General features: G+C 48.5%; 1 protein-coding gene across 3 annotated transcripts in view; it reads left to right on the top strand.

The window, feature by feature from the left end:
• The window catches only part of GRK5 (G protein-coupled receptor kinase 5), a 251,979-nt gene that overhangs the window by 217,038 nt on the left and 14,196 nt on the right, over window positions 1-20,745 (top strand). For all 3 annotated transcript variants that reach the window (XM_068166115.1, XM_068166114.1, XM_068166116.1), the window contains 4 exons: window positions 4,328-4,365; window positions 5,186-5,275; window positions 6,715-6,923; window positions 19,094-19,231. In XM_068166115.1, the coding sequence (XP_068022216.1) occupies window positions 4,328-4,365; window positions 5,186-5,275; window positions 6,715-6,923; window positions 19,094-19,231 (475 nt within the window). The remainder of the gene's footprint in view (window positions 1-4,327; window positions 4,366-5,185; window positions 5,276-6,714; window positions 6,924-19,093; window positions 19,232-20,745) is intronic.

The following is a 20,745-nucleotide window of genomic DNA, read 5'->3' as shown; positions in this document are numbered from 1 at the left end:
TATTATATCCTCATAGGTGACATTTTCTAGCAGTATTTTAGGAGCATCTGCAGGGAGCCCTAATTTGTAATACTGCAGTGTGTTTTGGGACCCAGGAGAAGCGCTATATAGGTCAATAAAATATAGCTGCTAAATGCTACCACTTTCTCAAGGTGAATAATTCATCACAAAACACTTATTCCTCAGACTTAATTTCATTTTCTGTGAACAAAATGCTTCTGAGTAAATCACAGCATCAGAAAGCATATCCCCAGCTCATGGGTCATTGATGCATGCTGTGGAATGTGGCCTGAGAGAACAACCAGGCTCAGGACCATAGAATCATAGAATGGTCTGGGTTGGAAGGGACCTCCAAAGCTCATCCAGTCCAACCCCCTTTGCAGTCAGCAGAGGCATCCTCTACTAGACCAAGTTGCTCAGAGCCCTGTCAAGCATCACCTTGAATAGCTCCAAGGATAGGACCCCAATCACCTCCCTGGGCAACCTGCTCCAGTGTTCCACCACCCTCATGGTGCAGAACTTGTTCCTAACATCCAATCTAAATCTGCTCTTCTCTGTTTTGGAGGATGATCTACTTGAGGATGCCCCTGCTGACTGCAGAGGGGGTTGGACTGGATGACCTTTGGAGATCCCTTCCAACCCAGCCCATTCTATGATTCTATATTTAGCCAAGGCTACTTTACATATGGGAAGCTGTACCACATGTAACTCTCCCCCAGGGAGTTTTATTTCCCCTAGACATTTCAGAACAGGAATCACAGAATCATAGAATTGTTTTGGTTGGAAAAGACTTCTAAGGTCATGGAGTCCAGCCATCAAACCAGCAATGCCATAGCCATTAAATCGTGTCCCAGAGTGCCATGTCCACACATTTCTTGAGCACCTCCAGGGACACTGACTCCACCACTTTCCTGGGCAGCCTGTTGCAATGCCTGACCACCCTTTCAGTCAAGAAATTTTTCTTCATATCCAATCAAAACCTTCCCTGGTGCAATTCTGAGGAAATTTCCTCTCATTCTATTCCTTGATACTAGGAAGAAGAGACCATCCCCCACCTCACTCCAACCTCCTTTCAGGTAGTTGTAGAGAGCAATGAGGCCTCCCTTCAGCCTTCTCTTCTCCAGACTAAACAATCCCAGATCTCTTAGCCACCTTTCATGAGACTTTTTCTCCAGGCCCTTTACCAGCTTTAGTGCCCTTCTCTGGACACATTCCAGGACCTCACTGTCCTTCTTGTAGTGAGGGGCCCAAAACTGAACACAGTATTTGAGGTGCAGCCTCCTCCTCGGCACTTGGAAGCGCTGACCATGCAAAGAAAGCTGGTCTTGATCCTGAGGGACCAGGATCCTGCAAACAGAAATGACAGCTGATGTCAAGGGCAAAGGAAAGCCTGCTCTAGTTTTCCTACATCTTGGAGGACCATAAGGACCAAACTGCTCTTCTGAGTCCTTGTGGACTCTCATTTTCTCCTTTGAAGACATTTCCCAGCTTGCATGCAGGAATCTTTCCATTTAGCCACAAAGTTTCAGCTGTGAGCAGGACTGATAACTGCTGGAGCAGAAGATGAAGTGACTAATGAAGTCTGAGCTCTTCAAGGAAATAGTTCTTGAGGGATTTAGAATTATTTATTTATTTATTTAATAATTAGGAAATTACAGCCCAGAAAGCCAATCACATCCTGGGCTGCAGCAAGAGAAGGATAGCCAGCAGGGCCAGGGAGGTGATTCTCCCACTCCGATCCACTCTGGTGAGACCACACCTGGAGCACTGTGTCCAGTTCTGGAGCCCCTAGTACAGGAAGGATCTGGAGGTGCTGGAAGGTGTCCAGAGAAGGGCCATGAGGATGAGCAGAGGGCTGGAGCTGCTCTGCTATGAGGACAGACTGAGGGATTTGGGGCTGTTCAGTCTGGAGAAAAGAAGGCTCTCAGGAGACCTAATTGTGGCCTTCCAGTATCTGAAGGGAGCTACAAGAAGGCTGGGGAGGGACTTTTTAGGGTGTCAGGGAGTGATAGGACTGGGAGGATGGAAAAAAAACACTAGAAATGGGTAGATTGAGATTGGATGTGAGGAAGAAGTTCTTCCCCATGAGGGTGGTGAGAGACTGGCACAGGTTGCCCAGGGAGGTGTTGGAAGCCTCAGCCCTGTAGGTTTTGAAGGCCAGGCTGGATGTGGCTGTGAGCAACCTGCGGTAGTGTGAGGTGTCCCTGCCCATGGCAGGGGGATTGGAACTGGATGGTCCTTGAGGCCCCTTCCAACCCTGGCAATTCTGTGATTCTAAATGCACTCAACCATGTTGCTCCAGTACTGGAAACCTTCTGCTGATAGGCAGGGAAAGCTCACAATGGGATGTGAAACCAAAAAATCACAGCATCCCTTCTGCATTCTGCTGCCCTTCACATATGATTTTAAGAGCAAGCTTGGTACCACTGGGCACAGGGTGAGGTTTATCCTGAGAAGACAAGAGGGTCTGAGGCAAGCAAGAGGAGGTTGTTCACAATCAACGGTCTTATGTTCTTGCTAGAAATATAATTAATGCAAACAAGACAAATTCTGACATTTTCATCTTGGCATTGTCAAAACCATAAAATGCCCCTCTCCACTGGCAGGGAAATTCCTAACACCGGGCTGGTACAGCTTGAAATGCAGGGCGGGCTCCTGCTCAGGCTCTGTGCAATGCACTGATCTCCTGGCACGAGGGTTGCTCTTGCACACCCTCCCTCTCCTTGCTCTTTGAGAAGAAACATCTTGCTGGGAAGCTAACAGAATCAAGCTGGTTCACAAATGCAAGGAGGCCTTAACAAAACAAAGATGAGGCCAAGCATCTCTTGGCTTTGCACCAGGCTAAAGGCTGTGTGTCAGTAGGAGTTGATCAGATAAAGGTCAGGACGTGATGGTGTGAATTGCAGCAGTGTGTTTTTCTCTGCCTCCCCCCAGCCATGCTGGTGCTCCTGAGCTAGCACAGCCTTGCTCCCATCACACACTCCCTGCCCACCATGGCCCTGTCTTCACTACAACCCCTCCCAGTCCCAATCCAGGGCTTCATTCCTGCTCTGCCCTGGCAGTGGGCTCAGCGGCGTGGGGAGGGTGAGAAGGAGCCTGCCTGGCTCCCATCCCAACAGCAGCCTGCTGCTCCCAGGAATGGCAGCAGTGGCCACAAAGTTACGCTCAGCTCCCAGGTTTGGGAAACTGCCTTGGTGGAGTGAGGGAACCTGAGTGTGGCTTGCCTGGGCAGCGTCTAGGTGGAGCAGGTCTGCTGAAGCCCTTCAGAAGAATGACCTGCCAAGGCTCTGCTAAATACTTGAAAACTGAGAGTCTCTCTTCTGTTTTTTTTTTTTTCCAGAAGTTTATAACTTGGCCAAATTGGGGAATTTTTTAATTTTTTTTTTCCACAGGAGCAGCAAAAGGAACATCTTTGACATCAGAGTCACCACCTTGCCAACTTTGATGGCATTGCTCCAAACCACATAGGCACTAGAGTTTCACCAATGTAAAGAAGACTTTCCAGCTGGGCACAGCATTCCCCAGCCCCCCCCAGCCCCCCACCCCTGCCCCTCATTTTCCAGACTCACTGCAGTTATTACACATGTGCTCAAGTGCATGTACACACACATCCACCTATTTGGTCTGAGTCAAATGCCAGGCATAGAAAATGTGAGCCCAAGAGCTTGCTCTTGCCTTTTTTCATGTGCAGATAAAATACTTCAAATCTTTAAATAATTTTTGGTTTCTTTTGTCATAGTATCACAGAATCACCAAGGTTGGAAGAGACCTCAAGGATCTTCAAGTCCAACCTGTCACCACAGACCTCATGACTAGACCATGGCACCAAGTGCCACGTCCAATCCCCTCTTGAACACCCCCAGGGATGGGGACTCCACCACCTCCCTGGGCAGCACATTCCTATGACTCTCAGTGAAGAACTTTCTCCTCACCTCCAGCCTAAACTTCCCCTGATGCAGCTTTTATTTTCCTTTTAACAAAAGATTTGTTTATAACAGCAAAGGTTGCAGAGATTTCACAAGGGGCAGGACTATAGGGTTTGGTTTACAGAGCTCGCTGGGCTAGGTGGATGAGTCCATTATAGAGTGGATTAGGACCTAAAAGCTTGGCTTAGTGAAAAAACATATCTCCAGTTCAGAAGGCAGCATATGGTTTCAGTCTATCTGGGAAGTGAGTTGTAGAAAGTTGCATTGGTTTCATGGGTTCCTTGCTCTTTGAGCTGACACTCAGTTGGTTTATTACTAGCCATAAATGCACTCACACACTGCGATATGCTTATCTTATCAAAACCAGCTTCATACAAGGATCTGCTATCTTTCATTTGCAGAGATCTGAAGCCAGAAAACATCCTGCTAGATGATTATGGTAAGTCCCAGAGGTTTACAGAGATGCTTTCGCAGTAAAGGAGATTAAGTCAGTTTTAGGATGTATATTGCACAAAGATAAATAATGCTCTGAAGTGACTTAAGAGGCTCAGCATGCACTAATGCTCCTGTCTCGGGGTGGGTGAAGTGCTGGAGCTCACTGCTCTGCTGGACCGAAGCAGCCCTGCTGGTCAGCAGGCTCTGTTCCCCAGAGCAGAGCTTTGCTGGGCCTGTCAGTCTTTTTCTCATTGTTTCTCCATCCTCGTTGTTGCAAGGCTGACACACCACGAAGGAGGCTGGGATTTCTACATCTGCTCCATTTTCCAAAGTGCTTTCATCCTTTGCTGAGCCAACTCTTGTTTTATGCAGACCCAGGTACTCCTTTGTTGCTGAAGGCAGCAATAATCAAATCTCATGCTGACCTGCAGATGAGATGGAGCCCCTTCAGCCAGCAGAGACTCACTGAATTCTAGCAGCTCATCCATCCCCTGGGATCAGTTTAAGATACTTCCCTCCAGCGTGCTCCTCACTGCCTTTTTTTGGTTGGTTTTGTAATGTCTAACACAATCCACTCCAGTCTGTAGCCTCACTGCTAAAATTATTTTCACTGCATTCTGACACCCAGAATAATTCTTCTTTTCCTTGTCCATGAAACTGCTTCAGCTCAGTGATTCAGATCAATCTTTTTGTAAACTGTCTGAACAGTAAGCTGCGAGAGTAATGTAGCAGTGACAACAGCTGAGCTCTCAGACTAATTTGGGTCACATTATTATATATGTTTTGTGTTGTTTTGTTTCTTCTTTGTTCTTTATTCCTTCCAGGCCATATTAGAATATCAGATTTGGGTCTAGCTGTTAAAATCCCCGAGGGTGAATCAATCCGTGGAAGAGTAGGAACAGTAGGGTATATGGGTAAGTCTTCAACAGCTCATCTTATCAAAATCTGCTGAGTTCTAGAGGCCCTTCTGCTGTTTAAGCTTTCACATTCATCTGGGTCCGCTTCCCTACAGCAACTCAGCAAGAAGTCAGCTGGAAATCAGAAGTGGCAAAGGGATGGACCACAGCAGCTACTAATCCTAAATCAGCAAAGGAAATTGAAAGAGGAGACACCACCTGGGATAGTTGTGATGTGAGGGTAGATTTGGTTTAGAAGGGTTGTGTGCTTAAAAGAAAGGTTTCTTTCTCCTTGCTGCTTTGCATAATAGTTCAAATGCAGTTGTATGTTTCTGATAAAAGGGCTAAGTTTGCACCTATGGTCATGCTGACCAAGGTCATCTTGAGCCTTCTCCTGTGTGAAAGGGAAGCTGCACTCACACACACACACACACACAAATAAGAGTAGAGATTTGTGCATTGGTAACTAATACACTCCCTGGCTTAACTAGCTCTGTTTTCTAAATTCAATGTCATTATTTTCATGCATTCTCTGGGTGGGCATGCTTCTTGGAATAAAAATGCTTTGTGCTTATTTGGCTAAAGAGGAAATAGCTGATGTAAGGCCCTGTGACAGCATATGGAGACTTCAATGAAAGCAAGCCAAGCAGTTGTCAGCTCTAAGTCTTTTCATCCCAGTCTAAGTTCGTGCACACACTAAGACTGTGCTTGTGAGCACCCATGTGTGTGTTTGTACCCATGGGTGGAAGGCAGTACACCTGCAAGTACACCAAAGCCAAAGCACCCTGGATGGTTGCAAGACAAAATAAAGGGATTTGTGTTTTAAAGTGGAGGGGGGGAAGAAAGAAAAAGTTATAAACTGAGGGGAAAAAAAGACAGAATTTGCTCTTGAAGAAATGTCACTGCTGCTTCACAGGATGTCATTTCTGCCCTGAATGGAGAAATCTGGAAGGACTCTTAAGATTAGGCCTCTGCTTAATACTTAGCTTCAGCTTTTTGTTGTTTTTTTTTCAATTGGTCTGACTTGGTAAAAAACTCAGAAGACAGCACACCCATGGCTGTGAGGGGAAAAAACAACAGAGAAGGGGGAAAAAAAAAGGCAGGGGAAAAAAGCCATGGCATGTAGCATTTCCCATACAATCATAGAAGTTTGAGGGTTGGATGGGACCTCAGGATCATCCAGTTCCAAACCCCCTGGCCATGGGCAGGGACACCTCACACTAGATCAGGTTGCCCAGAGCCACATCCAGCCTGGCCTTAAGAACCTCCAGGGCTGGGGCTTCACATCTAGGGCTGGGGCCATCAACAGAATGCCATCAGGAGGGACCTTTGTATTTTCCCCACCATTCTCTGTGCATGTCTGTTCAGTCACTAAAAGGGAGCTTCTGGAAACATAGGGGTTTGAGTCCCATGTAAAAACCAAGCATTTCCACAAGCCCTGTCTTTCTTCCCCCCAGCTCCAGAAGTGTTGAACAACCAGAGGTACACCCTCAGCCCTGACTACTGGGGGCTAGGCTGTCTCATTTATGAAATGATTGCCGGGCAATCGCCGTTTCGTGGAAGGAAAGAGAAAGTGAAGAGGGAAGAAGTGGACAGAAGAGTGCTGGAGACAGAAGAAGTGTACTCCCATAAGTTTTCTGAGGAGGCCAAATCCATCTGTAAAATGGTAAGGGGCTTAAAGGTCCAGCATGGGGGCTTTGTTAGTGAGCTGTAGCTGACACAGCAGTACCACAGAGGAGCTGCAGAGACAAGGACTAACCAAGTTCAGCTGTTGATGGGCTGAGTGCATTCTCTTTTCATTCAAATTGTGCTTATTTGCCTTGCTTCTCCAGGAGATTCCTCACGGTCATCTCGAGTCCTCTCCGAACCTTTAGGGCCAAGGGAGGAGTTATCTCTTCTCGTGAGGCTTTGAATGTCAGTTTGCAGTCAGGAACTGCATTTCTGCCTTTTATAATCTTGTAGAAGAATGAAAAAGGACTTGATGGTGCAAGGCTAGGATTGTCTCCTGCAAGGAACTGAAAACCCCATGCTTCCATTGTTTTTGGTGAGAGCTGGGGGTAAGCGGGACAGAGATTATGCAATGAAATTATTGTGACACTCCAGTGCTGTCCCACCCCATCTCACTAACTCTGTTAGCAACTCTTCCCCCCGGGGTGCCAGGCTCTCCAGCTTTTTTTAATACTGTTGAGCTGTCCTTTAAAGTGTTTTCTCACTCTTTCAGCTGGGAGTCATTTTCGTAGCACAATAGCCATGTCTGACAATGGCAGTCCTCAAACCCTCTGAGAAATCTCAAAGCTGTGTCTGCATTCATGAATGTCTTGTCAACATCCATCTTTAGAAGGCTGAATTGTAATTTGGAAGGGGATGTGGCCTTGGTTTTTTGTTTTTTTCTTGATGTTGTTTGCTATGAGTGCAGCCTGCTCTGGAGACAATGACATATCTGTGTATACTGGTAGGGGGGAAAAAAAGAATGAAGGGAAAGAAAGGTCAACAAATAGGTAGTGAGAGTTTCACCAACAGCTTGTGCAACAGGCAAGCCAACTGCAGATCAGCAGCTTCATTCTGGTTGGCTGGCTTCACGAAGAGACACTGAAATCTCCTTGCAAAATAGTCATGGTAATATTGCCAAGTATCATGCCTGGAAGTCATTAACTCACAGTGCACCAACTCATTGCTGAATCCCAGGGGCAGTAATTAACTGACATCACTCCTGATAGATACTCTAGGCCATTCAGTGCCCTTCATCTGCGAGTCAGAGCCCCCAGTGAAGTCGGCGTGGGAGGATCTAGCACAGCCACAGGCTCTTACAGACCATTGCATGTGCTCAGCAGCCTGACATCTCTCCTCTAGCAGCATCTCAGCTCCCACCAGGTGAGGAGCAGCATCTGCTGGAGTGACAGAGATTTTGTGCACATCCTCTTGTTAGCATGAAATGAAAGCCTTGTGAGTCGAAAGTTGTATTCTCGTTGCTTGTTTTGTAGTCAGCTGCAGGCATATGAGGTGTAATAGATACTTTGAAAATAGCCAAGCCCATGAGAGCTTAAAGCTGAGAGGAAATAAACACAGCAGTGATGGGACAGTGTGCTGGAGATGACCTATCCATTCATGCCCAAGGGAGCTGACACTGAAAGTCATACAGCAGTGGTCATCTTCAGCCATCTTCAGTGCCAGGCAAGATCATGGAACAGGTCATCCTGAGTGCAATCACACAGCACTTACAGGATGGCCAAGGGATCAGGCCCAGCCAGCATGGATTTAGGAAGGGCAGGTCCTGCCTGACCAACCTGATCTCCTTCTACGAGCAGGTGATCCACCTGGTGGATGTGGGGAGGCCTGTGGATGTGGTCTACCTGGACTTCAGCAAGGCCTTTGACACTGTCCCCCATAGCAAACTCCTGGCCAAGCTGTCAGCCCATGGCTTGGATGGGAGCACACTGCATTGGGTTAGGAACTGGCTGGAGGGTTGAGCCCAGAGAGTGGTGGTGAATGGTGCCACAGCCAGCTGGCAGCCAATCACTAGTGGAGTCCCCCAGGGATCAGTGCTGGGCCCTGTGCTCTTTAACATCTTTATTGATGATCTGGATGAGGGCATTGAGTCCATCATCAGTAAATTTGCTGACAACACCAAGCTGGGGGCAGGAGTTGATCTGCTGGAGGGTAGAGAGGCTCTGCAGAGGGACCTCGACAGGCTGGGCAGATGGGCAGAGTCCAAGGGCATGAGATTGAACACATCCAAGTGCCAGGTTCTGCACATTGGCCACAACAACCCCAGGCAGTGCTACAGGCTGGGGTCAGAGTGGCTGGAGAGCAGCCAGGCAGAGAGGGACCTGGGGGTGCTGGTTGATGGTAGGCTGAACATGAGCCTGCAGTGTGCCCAGGCAGCCAAGAGGGCCAATGGCATCCTGGCCTGCATCAGGAAAAGTGTGGCCAGCAGGAGCAGGGAGGTCATTCTGCCCCTGTACACTGCACTGGTTAGGCCACACCTCGAGTTCTGTGTCCAGTTCTGGGCCCCTCAGTTTAGGAAGGAGGTTGACTTGCTGGAACGTGTCCAGAGGAGGGCAACAAAGTTGGTGAGAGGCTTGGAACACAGCCCTGTGAGGAGAGACTGAGGGAGCTGGGGCTGCTTAGCCTGGAGAAGAGGAGACTCAGGGGTGACCTCATTGCCCTCTACAACTACCTGAAAATTGGTTGTAGCCAGGCAGATGTTGGTCTCTTCTCCCATGCAACCAGCACCAGAACAAGAGGACACAGTCTCAGGCTGCCCCAGGGGAGGTTTAGGCTGGAGGTTAGGAAGAAGTTCTATACAGAGAGAGTGATTGCCCATTGGAATGTGCTGCCCAGGGAGGTGGTGGAGTCACCATCACTGGAGGTGTTCAGGAAGAGACTTGATGGGGTGCTTGGTGCCATGGGTTAGTTGGTTGGGTGGTGTTGGGTGATAGGTTGGACGCGATGATCCTGAAAGTCTCTTCCAACCTGGTCTGGTCTATTCTATTCTATTCTATTCTATTCTATTCTATTCTATTCTATTCTATTGAGTCTATGGTTTCAAGGTGTCAGGGATGTCAGGAAGTTGTATAGTTTATATCTTTGCCTCAGGAAACCATGGACTATATGTAAACCATTCCTGAGAACTTGATCATTACTGCCTCTCTATCCAATCAGACAGCATGTTTATTTAGGTGGTTTGTGCAAACTCTTAATGGAGCCAAAGATAACCTTGTAATTTTTGAGCACCAGTCCACTAGAATTACTATGCCCTAGGGCTGGAAGAGCCTTCCTTCTGAAATCATGATGGCATTTGTGGTTTTCCCATCCACAAGTCACTTGTTTGATTAAGTGATCTTTTTAAAAATCCACTATTCAAATATATTTTCTCTAATACTTTTTGTCCTTCTTAGTGGAAGCCTCAACTTTGTTGCTTTGTATCAGTGTCTTAACAAGGAAACAAAAACTTGATAATTAAGTGCCCATCTTACCTGCAAAATTAAGCATAAAGTTTCACAGAATGGTCTGGGTTGGAAGGAACCTCCAAAGCTCATCCAGTCCAACCTCCTCTGCAGTCAGCAGGGACATCCCCAACTCGATCAGGTTGCCCAGAGCCCTGTCGAGCCTCACATTGAATAGCTCCAGGGATGCTCCTGGAGCATCCTTTGCCCTGAAGCTCCTTTGCCCAGGTGGCCAAGAAGGCCAGTGGCATCCTGGCCTGCATTAGGAATAGTGTGGCCAGCAGGAGCAGGGAAGTCATTGTGCCCCTGTACTCTGCATTGGTTAGGCCACACCTTGAGTCCTGTGTCCAGTTCTGGGCCCCTCAGTTTAAGAAGGACATCAAAACACTTGAACGTGTCCAGAGAAGGGCAACAATGCTGGGGAGAGGCCTTGAGCACAGCCCTGTGAGGAGAGGCTGAGGGAGCTGGGATTGTTTAGCCTGGAGAAGAGGAGGCTCAGGGGTGACCTCATTGCCCTCTACAACTACCTGAAAGGTGGTTGTAGCCAGGAAGGGGTTGGTCTCTTCTCCCAGGCAACCAGCACCAGAACAAGGGGACACAGTCTGAAGCTGTGCCAGGGGAGGTTTAGACTCGAGGTGAGGAGAAAGTTCTTCACCGAGCGAGTCATTCGTCATTGGGATGTGCTGCCCAGGGAGGTGGTGGAGTCACCATCCCTGGAGGTGTTCAAGAGGGGATTGGACGTGGCACTTGGTGCCATGGTCTAGTCATGGCGTCTGTGTTGATAGGTTGGACTCGATGATCCTCGAGGTCTCTTCCAACCTTAGTGATACTGTGATACTGTGATGGGGCCCCAACCACCTCCCTGGGCAACCTGTAAACTGTAGTTTCAGTACATGAATCCAACTTGAGCCTGCACAAAGATCTGACATAAAAGGCTTTCCTGTAGTGGATTCCTCAGGGCAGGAGTGAGGAACAACATGTGTTCCACCCTGTCTCCTGACCTTCTCTTCAGTGCTTACTCCATGAGCTAACAGCATCTCCACCAGGAAATATACTGTCCTTTGTCAACTTACTGATGTGAAAACCCTCTAGTGTCACCCCATCCATGTCAGCCTTCCCCTCCTGGTTGTTCATGCCCTTTGCATTTTTGCAGGCACATATCATAGCTCCCATTAATCACTATCCATCCCATATTTCCACGTTTCATTTTGCGAGTCAATTCCCATAAATCAGCTCTTATTCTGGACTGAAACAGAGATGAATAATAAATAATTAGGAACAGGGGCAGCTGGCTTTCTGGGAAGCTCCCCAACCCATAGTTCCCATATAGCATAACTGCTTCATGGTGTGTTTTTCCTGTGAAAAAATCCAGTCCTTCTAGGAAATGCTCCCTGTTTGCTCTTGGTGTGACTTGTACTTCATTGATGTACATGCATGCTTGCCTGACAAGTGCAGTCTTGCATCCAAAGATGTGACTTGAAGTGTGTTCAAGTCAACAGTACTGGATGGGCCCATATTGCTGTGCTCCTCTGTCACTCTCATCAGTGTCTTCTCTGCCTATGCTTCCCACAGACTGTCTTCCCTGCTGCTCCTTACTCCTGCAGCTCCCATTTGACTCTACAAAAGGGGAGGCTGCAAAGAAGACAGAGTCAGACTGCTTGGTGCCCAGTGACAGGAGGCCATGGGTACAAACTGGAACACAGGAGGGTTCCTTTGAACATCAAGGAACACTTTTCTATAGTGAGGGTAGCCAAATACTGGAACAGGTTGCCCAGAGAGGCTCCACACTTGGAGATATCCAAAAACCACCTGGACACAGGCTTGAAGGGCCTGCTCTAGGTCACAGAATCACAGAATCAACCAGGTTGGAAGAGACCTCCAACATCAAGTCCAACCAATCACTCAACCCTAACTAATCAACTAGACCATGGCACCAAGTGCCTCATCCAGTCCCTTCTTAAACACCTCCAGGGATGTTGACCCCACCACTTCCCTGGGCAGCACATTCCAATGGCCAATCTCTCTTTCTGGGAAGAATTTCTTCCTAACATCCAGCCTAAACTTCCCCCTGCACAGCCTGAGACTGTGTCCTCTTGTTCTGCTGCTGGTTGCCTAGGAGAAGAGGCCAACCCCCACCTGTCCACAACCTCCCTTCAGGTAGTTGTAGACAGCAATAAGGTCTCCCCTGCAGTTGACTGCTTTGAACAGAGGGATTGAACATCTCCAGAGATGCCTTCCAGCCTCAGCTATTCTGTGATTCTGATCTCCATTCCATTCCCACAGTGCCTCCTCAACCAACTGAAAGAAGATGGATTCTTCTTTCCATAAAAGCATTATGGGTTTTGATCTTCTCCACTCACCACCAGAAACTCTGTCATCACACTGCTGCAACTCCTGCCTGCTTTCATCCCTCCTCTTTACCACCTTGGGACACATTGGGACAATTTGAAGTTTGTCACTGATGCCCTTCTATCTGTCTTGAGTGGCACTTCAAGGTGCTCCTCAAATGATTATTGTTAACAATTCTGTAGGAAGCCTTTGCAATAAGCTTAACTGGCAGCCATGCCTGAGAGAGTTCTGACTCTGGTTGGCCAGGCTGGGCTGTGACTTCATAAGTATAGGATGCAGCTATTTCTCTTGTTCTGGCTTCAGTTCCCACCCCACTCTCTTGCCACTGAGAGGTGCCCATAGCCTTACTTTCATTTTTTTTGTCCTAACAATTATGACATGCAAAGGGCATGAACAGTTATGACAAATAATATGTTTACTTCTCTTCCAGGGTTGAAATTTATCTCAGTGATCCTTTAAACTGTTTGATCAGCTCAGTCAAGGGAAGTGGTTTGACCATTTTGGAGAATAAATCTGATGAAGAGAGACTGAAGGAGCTGGGGGTGGTTAGTTTGGAAAAGAGGAGGCTGAGGGGAGACCTCATGGCTCTCTACAACTACCTGAAAGGAGGTTGTGGAGAGGCTGGTGCTGGTCTCTTCTCACAGGTAATTAGTGACAGAACAAGAGGGAATGGCCTCAAGCTGCCACTGGGTAGGTTTAGATTGGACATTAGGAAACGTTTTTTCCCAGCCAGAGTGGTCAGGCATTGGAATGTGCTGCCCAGGGAGGTGGTGGGATCACCAACCCTGGATGTGTTTAAAGGTGGTTTGGATGTGGTGCCTGGGGCTACGGTTTGGGGGTGAACGTTGTGGAGTAGGGTTATTGGTTGGAGTTGGTGATCCTGAGGCTCTTTTCCAACCTGGATGTTTCTGTGATTCTGTGATTCCCCTTTTCTCCTCTCATGAGCAGCATTTTTTTTTTCCCACTCTCACCCTACAGAAAGTTTCCCTTTCTCCTATAATTGCAGGACTAACATCTTAGGACATGGAGTTATTTATTACATGATATGGTCTGGATATGAAGTGACTGATCACATGAAGATAAATAATGCTGTGCCTTGGGGGCTGTTGGCTTTTTTTAGCAACCCTCACAACAGTTGTTTCTCTTTGTAAAAGAAGCAGAACATAGTCGTGGAAAAAGTCTCAGGCCTTAGAGTTTCAATCCCCAGCGGGGGTGAAATGAGTGACAAGAAAGTATCAGAGAGTTCTTTATACCAAGAAAAAAGATCTTCATGTAACTTCACCACTGCTACTCAAGGCTCTTCTTTGAAAGTCCTATTCTAGTCATGCTTGCCCATAACTCTGTGTACTAAATTCTGCCCTGATTTGCACAAAGACAGTGTCACCTGGAGCCTGTAAAGCTCTGCTGCTTGGTATCAGCTTCATGCATGGCTGGATGGCCTAAGCCATCTTCAGATCTGAAGCTCTGTGAATTCTCCATAGGCTTTGGCTGTAGAATTACACTTAAATTATGTTTGATTGGGTCATTTGCACTGCTGTCCCCAGGGAGGGGGCTTGTCATCAGCCTGGTGTAGTTGCTTTTGTTCTGCTCTCTACTCATATTAAATACAGCCTTTGAAACTGAATTAAGCCAAAGTGTAGAGATGACTCAAAACATACAGTTGTTATCTCCCTTTTCCTGGTCAGATTCCCAAATGAGATGCATATTTCAGGCTATTATGCAGGCTCACTGCTGCAGAAAGCTGATGGGGCTGCAGGAAATGGTACAAGCCTCATTATTGCTTGGAGAGAGGAAGGCCTTTCCCTTCTGGAAAATATTCTAGTCCATGCTATCTCCTGATATCCACAACAGAAGACAGGAGAAGTGTCTGGTTTCACCTGTTGTCAGAGCTAGAGCTGGCTCCAGCTCCAGCTTACTAAATGCATTTGTTTCTTATTTTTCCCTATTGGGACTCTTCAAGAGACAGGCAGCTGCTCCCCTTCCACAGGGCTTTGCAGGAGAATCCTCTTCTTTCTGTGGTCTTTCAGTCCCAGCCTGTTCCCAGTGGCCTGTTGCCTTTTGTGCCTTTCAGCCTGCAGTGACCAACTACCCATGACCAACAGCATTCATGCTTCAGACACTTCCTTCTTGCATCTGAGCTTACCAAATACTCCCTTGTTTATCATGGAGGAGCCCAGGAATTCTCAGACAGCCTTTTTCTGTCCTCAACTACCCTATCCCCTGACCACACACTCAAACAACTTCTAACAGTTACATCCTGGCAAGGGCAAATTCCCAGATTATCTTGGTCTTCCTACTTTGTCCAGAGACAGAATTACTGGCTGCACAGACAGGAAAGTACCTTTTGTGTCTTCACAGCTGACTTGCAGAGCAGAAATTGTAGAGGTCTTCTTTACCATCTACAGGAAAGCCCAAATCTCCTCTTTCCTACTGGGACTTGCTCCTCAGTAGCACCATTCCCAGGAGCTTCAAGGTGTCCTTTCCAGAAGTATAACAGTGCCAGGGGTAGTAAAATTGGTCCTTCTGCCTTCAGATTCTTCTTCCCACCTGCCAGGAAAGCCCTCTCAGCAGAGCAGAAGATCAGAAATAAAACTTCTGTCTTCTCTGCCCAACCACAACAGAGCAAACCAGATCTGTATTGGAAATGCCAAAGCAATCTTCTTCATGTAGGCTACATACACATGGCCACTGGGGTTTAAAAAACCAACAAGCCAAAACTCCACCACAAAAAAAAACACCCTTGCCTCAGGACCATAAGAGCTCAAAATCTCACACAAAGATCTGAAAGCAAAACATCCCTCTTTCCCTCTACCCAGGGAGAGCAGGCTCCAGAGAAGTGCCCTGAGAAAGATGGATCAACCAGTGCAGTGTCATGTGAATCAATGGGCTCAGGGGAGGGCAAGGCACAGAGATGTTTCTTCAGGTCTTGTCTTTGTTTAGGAACCAGCCAGTTGTGGTGACCAGTCATGTCACCACCTAGACAGCAGCAGAGGCAGAGGAAACTGTGAGGAAGAAAAGGACATTGCTACCTAGAAGCTGCTTACAGTTTCCTCTGACTATTGTTGCTGCTACTGCTGAGGCAGAAGAAGCTGAACAGAAGACTTCTCTTACACCCCACAAAACCCTTCACCACCTCTTCTGGCTGCTTGGCCTCTGCCATTGTAGCTTGCTCAGCTTGCTGGCTGGAATATACGTGCATGGGCCACACTGATGGCTGGAGAACGCACACATGGGCCACAATGATGGCTGGAGAATGCCTGGAGTACTGTGTCCAGTTCTGGAGCCCCTATTACAAGGGGGATGTGGAGGTGCTGGAACGTATCCAGAGAAGGGCCACGAGGATGATCAGAGGGCTGGAGCACCTCTCCTATGAGGACAGACTGAAGGAGTTGGGGCTGTTCAGTCTGCAGAAGAGAAGGCTCCCAGGTGACCTAATTGTGGCCTTCCAGTATCTGAAGGGGGCTACAGGAAGGCTGGGGAAGGACTTCTCAGGATGTCAGGTAGTGATAGGACTAGGAGGAATGGAATGAAGCTGGAGGTGGGGAGATTCAGGCTGGATGTGAGGAGGAGGTTCTTCCCCATGAAAGTGGTGAAGCCCTGGAATGGGTTGTCCAGGGAGGTGGTCGAGGCCCCGTCCCTGGGAGTGTTTAAGCCCAGGCTGGCTGAGGCTGTGGCCAGCCTGATCTAGTGTGAGGTGTCCCTGCCCATGGCAGGGGGGTTGGAACTAGATGATCCTTGTGGTCCCTTCCAACCCTGAATGAAACTATGAAACTATGAAACTATGAAACGCACTCATGGGCCACACTGATGGCTGGAGAACTCACACATGGGCCACACTGATGGCTGGAGAACTCACACATGGGCCACACTGATGGGCAAAGCCATTTGCTGTTTCAGGCTGAAAATGAGGTCCCAAAAAAAGCAGAACTGAGAAGGGTATGGAAGTCAGATAACAAAACCACTGATGCCCAGGGGGTAGAAGAGCATTCACAGAAGCCTAAAGAGCTGTGACCCTGTAAATGTGTGATAAGGATAAGAAAACTGAGCTGTAGTCAGACACCAGATGGAAGATTACCGACCTCACATAGGCAACAAACAGCTCTTTCAAGGTTCCTCCTTGTTGAAATGATGTGGCTGAGACAACACCACAACCAGAGGGTACTGGGGTATACCCTGGGCTGGAAAGCCTGCAAGCAAAATCTACAGCCAACTTTGCCTTAGATAGGAAGTGTCCTGCAGGACTGCACTTAATTGTCTACCTGATCTCCTGAAGCACTTCTTTTCCTCTCCAACCATCCCAAAGCCATTTGCCTCCTGCTCTAAGTGAGCTCCAGCCAGGTGCTGCAAGGTGCAGCTCAGCCTGCTGACTGGTTTGGCTAGCAGGTGCAGCCAGTAAGATCCCTAGGGACTTATCCAGAGGGGCTCCCAAGGGCTCAGTCCCTACACAGACTTGGATAGAAGAGAATCATAGGATGATGGAATGGTCTAGATTGGAAGAAACCTTTAAGAACATCAAATCCAACTGTTAACCCAGCCCTGCCAAGTAATCACTAAACTATATCCCTCAGCCCCACATCTACAGGGCTTTTACATCACTCCAGGGACAGGGACTCCACCACTGGGGAGAAGAATTTTTTCCAACCTAAACCTCTTTTGGTGCAACTCGATGCCGTTTCTTCTTGTCCTATAACTTGTTACTTGAGAGAAGAGACCAACTCCCAGCTGGCTCCAATCTCCTTTTAGGCAATCGTAGGGATGCTCAGAGAACCCAAACCATCCCACTGCCCTGCGTGGCCGCAGAGCCCCTGCTGGAAGGCAGTCCCAGGGGCTTTTACCAACCACTTCAGTGCGATTGGGCTACACGAGGCACCTGAGCGGGGAGCGAGGGGACATCGCTGCTTTTCAGCTCCGGCTTTGGAGCAGCAAAGCTGGAGGCAGAGGAGGTGAGGCATAAACCCTTCCTGCCCCGGGCACCCATCAGTCCTGTGCTACCCCGGGGAAGAGTCCCCGATACAGCTCCAAGGCCGCTTACCTGCCGGGACTGCCCCGCGGTGCTCGGACGGCCGGGCCGGGCGCCGCCGCCCAGCTGCCGCCCCGGCCCCGCTGCCCTTTCCTCTGCTGCCCCCTGGCGGTCCGCGCTGCCAGCGCCACCTGCGCTTCTCAGCCCGAGCCGGGCCGGGCATCGCTCGTCCTGTGCCTCCTTCCTGCCTGTCCCCAGCCGGCCGGGGCGGGCAGCGGTGGGGCCAGCGGTCGCCGCAGCCTCGGTGTCAGTGCAGCCGTTTAGAAAGCAGGGTACAAGAAGTGCGGAGCCACCCCGGGATGCCTGCCTGGCTCTCCAGTTGTTTGGTGTGTGGTCTCAGGGAAGACCTTATTGCTGTCTAACAGCTACCTGAAGGGAGGTTGTAGCCAGGTGGGGGTTGGTCTCTTCTCCCAGGCAACCAGCACCAGAACAAGAGGACACAGTCTCAAGCTGTGCCAGGGGAGGTTTAGGCTGGATGTTAGGAAGAAATTCTTTCCAGAAAGAGAGATTGGCCATTGGAATGTGCTGCCCAGGGAGGTGGTGGAGTCACCATCCCTAGAGGTGTTTAAGACTGGATGAGGCAGTTGGTGCCATGGTTTCATTGATTAGTTGGGGTTGGGTGGTCGGTTGGACTTGATGATTTTGGAGGTCTCTTCCAACCTGTTTGATTTTGTGATAAGACCCCGATGTAGCCTCCTTGATTCTGCGAACATGATTTAAGAGAAGAGGCATCTTGATGAAGATCTGACTAGATGTTGTGTCTCCTCATCCACCAACTAGGCTGTGCAAGAATGGTTCTTCCATTAACTGTTCTCTCACAGCTCAATTAGTCCACCCATACAAAGTCTTTCAGGACATACAACCCTTGTATTTGCTTATCTAGTAGAGCAAGGATGCTGAGTTCTGTTAGCACCCATTGCTGGTACCCAGGAAACAGGCAGGAATTGCTATAGCAGGTAGGGTCTGGTGCATTGCTGAATTGAGGATGGTTACCTATACTGGCTCCATGGACAAAACTCTCCTTGCCTTTAGCGGAGAAATGCCCCTGAGCACAAAGAGTTGGTTCAATGTGTCATGCAAATAAACTGCAGTGGGTGGAGGGAAATGTGATTTGATAGTGAAGTCATTCAGCCTGAGCAGTGTGGGAAAAATACACTAAAATTAAAAGGGGAAAAAAATAACCCAGAACTGAGGCAAAGCACATGGGACTTATGAATATGCATCTGTATATGTTATTAGGGCATGACAGACCTCTTCTTGAAAGTGTTCACTGAAAGTAAGCAGAAGCAACAGTCTCTATTTTGACTGTAAACTCTTTACAGCAGCTAATTTTCAAAGGGTTTCACCAGCACGTAGAACAGTGCGGACCTAATCCATTTAGCTTTGGCCAGTAAGCAACAGCAATTACAGTTCCCCTCTGTGCTTGCCTCTGGACACATTAAAAACCAACAGGAGATAAAAATATCCTCCTGGAGCTCTTGCTTTTCCGACACCCTTACCGTTCCTCTTGGCATGTTTCAGCTCCTCAGCAAAGACGTGAAGCAGCGGCTGGGATGCCAGGGGGAAGGTGCAGCAGAGGTGAAGAGGCATCCCTTTTTCAAGAGCATGAATTTCAAGAGGCTAGAGGCAGGAATGCTGGATCCTCCCTTTGTCCCTGATGTAAGTATGACAGGAAGACACACACCCCCGCCGCCGGTACCCTCGTTCAGGAGTTTCATTTCTGAAGTAACTTCTCTGTCTCCGAGCTCTCTGCATGGGTAGCTGCCCTAGGAAGATGTGGGAGTCTGGGGAGGAGAGCTGCTCTGTAGATGTGTCTGTGCAGGGTGGGTGAGCCCCATGTAGGGTGGTAACCTGAGGCTTGACTAATTCCTGCTCAGCTTTTATCCTGGTGTGGCACTGGAGGCAATACTGGAACTGTCGATGCCTCAGTTACCAACATGTAAAATGGGAACCTTTGTACTCCCTTATCCACAGTAGTTCTGTGAGAAGAAGTATGGTGAGGGTCAGGTGGTGCTCAGAGTGATCAGCAATGAGAGCCACAGCTATGCAGATGGATAAGTTGAGGTGAAACCAGAATTACAAAGTCCAAAGCTCCATGGAACTGAGGGATGGGATGGGTCACCACGAAAACAGGCATCTAATGCAGACAGCTTGAGCCAGGTTCAGATATCTAGTGGCACCTCAAGAAGAGGAGCTGACCCCACCTGGAGTGCTGTGTCCAATTCTGGAGCCCCTATTACAGGAAGGATCTGGAGGTAATGGAAGGTGTCCAGGAAAAGTACCACAAGGATGAGCAGAGGGCTAGAGCTGCTCTGATATGAGCACAGACTGAGGGAGTTGGAGCTATTCAGTTTGGAGAAGAGAAGGCTACAAGGAGACATAATTGTGGCCTTCCAGTATCTGAAGGGGCTACAAGAAAGCTGGGGAGGGACTTCTGAGGGTATCAGGACGGGGGGGGTGGAGCAAAACTAGAAATGGTTAGATTCAGATTGGATGTTAGGAAGAAGTTGTTCCCCATGAGGGTGGTGAGAGACTGGTACAGGTTGCCCAGGGAGGTGGTGGAAGCCTCATCCCTGGAGGTGTTTAAGGCCAAGCTGGATGTGGCTGTGAGCAACCTGCTGTGGTGTGAGGTGTCCTTGCCCATGGCAGGGGGGGTGGAACTGGATGATCCCTGAGGTCCCTTCCAACCCTGACAATTTCCATGATTCTATGTCTTGGACCTGAGACAGCATTTTGAACTTGTTGTTGTTCATGGGGCATGGAACCCAGCACAGAGTCCTTACTCAGGTTTACACACCCAGCCTTGCACACACTGAAAGCCTTTGTCCCCTTGGCGCTAACAAAACTTTTTCCACCCTTTTTGTGGGATCAGTCTCTCCCCCAGCTCACAGAGTTATCTGATTATTTTCTTCCTGCAGGGCTTTCTCTTTGGCTAGACCCTTCCATCCTTAAAGTTCCCATATGGTTCTGAGTAAACACTGCCATTTTAACCTATTAAGGAAAGTAACATCTTGGCAGCTCTCATTGGCCTTGCTTGCAAACTCAACCAAACCAAAGTGGTTTGAACGCTGCAAAAGTTTACTTTAGCTGCTCTGGTTTTGCTTTGCGTTTTACTGCGCGGCCCTGCTCGCTCCTCCTGCCAATTAGCCCATGGTGTTACGACCTGCTTTAGT

Source organism: Melanerpes formicivorus, unplaced genomic scaffold (genome assembly GCF_026170545.1).
Source record: "Melanerpes formicivorus ecotype bairdi unplaced genomic scaffold, bMelFor1.0.p_v2 SCAF_97, whole genome shotgun sequence".
Classification (NCBI taxonomy): domain Eukaryota; kingdom Metazoa; phylum Chordata; class Aves; order Piciformes; family Picidae; genus Melanerpes; species Melanerpes formicivorus.
This window is presented reverse-complemented; position numbering and strand designations above follow the sequence as displayed.